This window comes from Mycetomoellerius zeteki, unplaced genomic scaffold (genome assembly GCF_001594055.1).
Source record: "Mycetomoellerius zeteki isolate Tzet28-1 unplaced genomic scaffold, Tzet1.0 scaffold364, whole genome shotgun sequence".
NCBI lineage: Eukaryota > Metazoa > Arthropoda > Insecta > Hymenoptera > Formicidae > Mycetomoellerius > Mycetomoellerius zeteki.
Window position 1 is genome coordinate 268,050 of NW_017257354.1, and position 2,304 is coordinate 270,353.

General features: G+C 29.9%; 1 protein-coding gene across 1 annotated transcript; it reads right to left on the reverse strand.

Moving 5' to 3' along the window:
• Window positions 1–834: 834 nt before the first annotated feature.
• On the reverse strand, window positions 835–1,878 carry tub (interleukin 1 receptor associated kinase 4 tube). The gene is made up of 3 exons (XM_018453057.1): window positions 1,666–1,878; window positions 1,237–1,406; window positions 835–1,135 (listed from the first exon to the last, which is right to left on the reverse strand). The coding sequence occupies exons 1-3, from the start codon at window positions 1,824–1,826 to the stop codon at window positions 870–872; spliced, it is 597 nt and encodes a 198-aa protein (XP_018308559.1). The 5' UTR covers window positions 1,827–1,878; the 3' UTR covers window positions 835–869.
• Window positions 1,879–2,304: the final 426 nt, after the last annotated feature.

Consider the following 2,304-nt stretch of genomic DNA (forward strand, 5'->3'; position numbering starts at 1 on the left):
TATATATATATATATATACACGTATATTATTATATACACATACTATATAAAAAAATATATATATTACTAGTTATGTTATAAATGAATAAACAGAAATTATTGCTTGTTAAAACATTCAGTATTATTCAGTATTATATTATTAATTATTATGCATTATATATACAGCATAAGATTTTCTAACCTTACAAATTAGATACTCAATAGTTCGAAATTTTTAACTAATGAATTGTGACGGTTTTCACTTGTAAAGTCTTTTAGATCAAGAATAGTCTTGTCCATTACTTACCGTTTTATACTCGATTCTCGTATCGAAAGGAAGAGAATTGTCCTATTGGGATTATGGGAACATGGGACGCCATTTTTATCTTACACTAGAACGTTTTCTATTCCTTACCTGCACGCTTACACTCGTCAGTTCTGGCTTGCACTAGTTCGGTTCAGTTCAGTTCTAGTGCAGTCCCAGTGCAGGAACAGAAAACAAGCAGTTGATATCTTCACATCATGTGTGTGGCCACAGCATACGGCTGCGTTCGGTAGAAAAGTTTCTGCTGCGCAATCTATCATAGATTATCTATGCACATGTGAACAAAATGTTTGTATGTAGCATCTCGTTAGTATAACAGATTTCCTAACCTAAACAGTCATCAACTCGCTTAATATCTTGATTTCATGGAGGCAGCTTTTTTTGCCAGATTCTTTTATTTCGAGCAAAAACGCGTCGAATGAGTTTAATTTTATCAAAATCGGAAGTACAGTCCATATTTTAAATAATTATCATTTTACAAATTATAAACTTAGATTAACTTTTTTTTTTTAGACATTATTTTAGACAGTTCAAATAAATAAACATTGAGCACTGTTTTTACAAGTTATTTATAGTTGTTAAGAACTACTGGCAGTTCTTCAGATGATAATTCCTCACATCTATAATTTTGCACTGCCTGTACAGCTGCAGGTTTTTCAGAAGAACATATTCTATTAATTTCTGAAATCAGCTCTGATGTTGGTTTTAATATCGTACGATTAGCAAATGTATCCTGTGGAAGCATTTGATTATCTAGTAATTTATTTATGATTGTATCACTTGTATCAATAGAATGAGCTGGACCATAATCTGGCCTCTTTGGTCTTTCCTCTGTAACGCAAATAGAATAATAAGAGAAAATAATTCAACTTTAAAAGAAGTAAAATAAGTTTTATACATATACTATATATATACGTAATTATAAACTTTACGTTTTAATATATCACATGCCACATAATCAGCAGCTCTAAATAACTCTGCTTTTACAAGAAGTTCTTGTAATAATTTTAATGTTGGTCTCTTTTTCTCCATAGTACTCCACTCATCCAAAAATATTTGAGCTGCATTGCGTTTATCGCTACTTGCTGTTTGTTCGATGATGCTAATCATGGAATTAATACAATGACATATTATAATATAACAATTAAAATAATTGTTATTTCTAATAATAATTTTAAGAAAAATGTATAATGCATTTGATTTCTAAAAATCCTTCCAAATGCTAACAAAAAGTATTCTCCTTTGACACTTTGATGGATTTTTAATATATCCAGTTTACACTGTAAACTGGATAGTTTGATGAACGTGTACGGTAAAAAATTATCTAAACTTAATATTTATTGAAATATTTTATAAGTTACCTGATATGATCACTACTAAATTTAGGAACATTTCCTTCTTTAAGCACAATAGACATTAGCTTCTTCCAAGAATCAGAAATGCTTAACATACTTCCTAAAGTATATAACTCAGCGGGCCTCAATTTTCGTATTTCCATATCCAAATGTGCTTTATAAGACATTTTTAGCGATAATATATAAACGGTATTATAAAACAAATTTTCACCGAAATTATAGAGGTTATTTTGGAATATTTACTCATATTTACTATAATTGTGTAAGGGCCAGCGCACAATACATCAAATATTAGTCCGGATCTACAATGGGTGCATTCAATAGGTCTGTTCGCGTTGCTTACACTTTTGGCACTTGGCATCTTCGCTTTCTCTCTTTTCAAGGCCAAATATATATCTATTTCATTTTAAGTGCAAAAATATTTGGGGATTTCATGCAACGCGACAGACCTAATACTACAACCTAGAATCCCTAGAAAAAGAGACTCTCTAATAAGAGTCTGTTCACCTTCTCTCCGATTTGTGATTGGTCCGACATTTATCATCCATTCCCGCAAATTTCTTTAAATCCAAATTTGTAAAAATTAATAAATTCGTAAAAATTAAAGTAGAATCAATTAAAATTTTTATTTTTATTATTATTTAA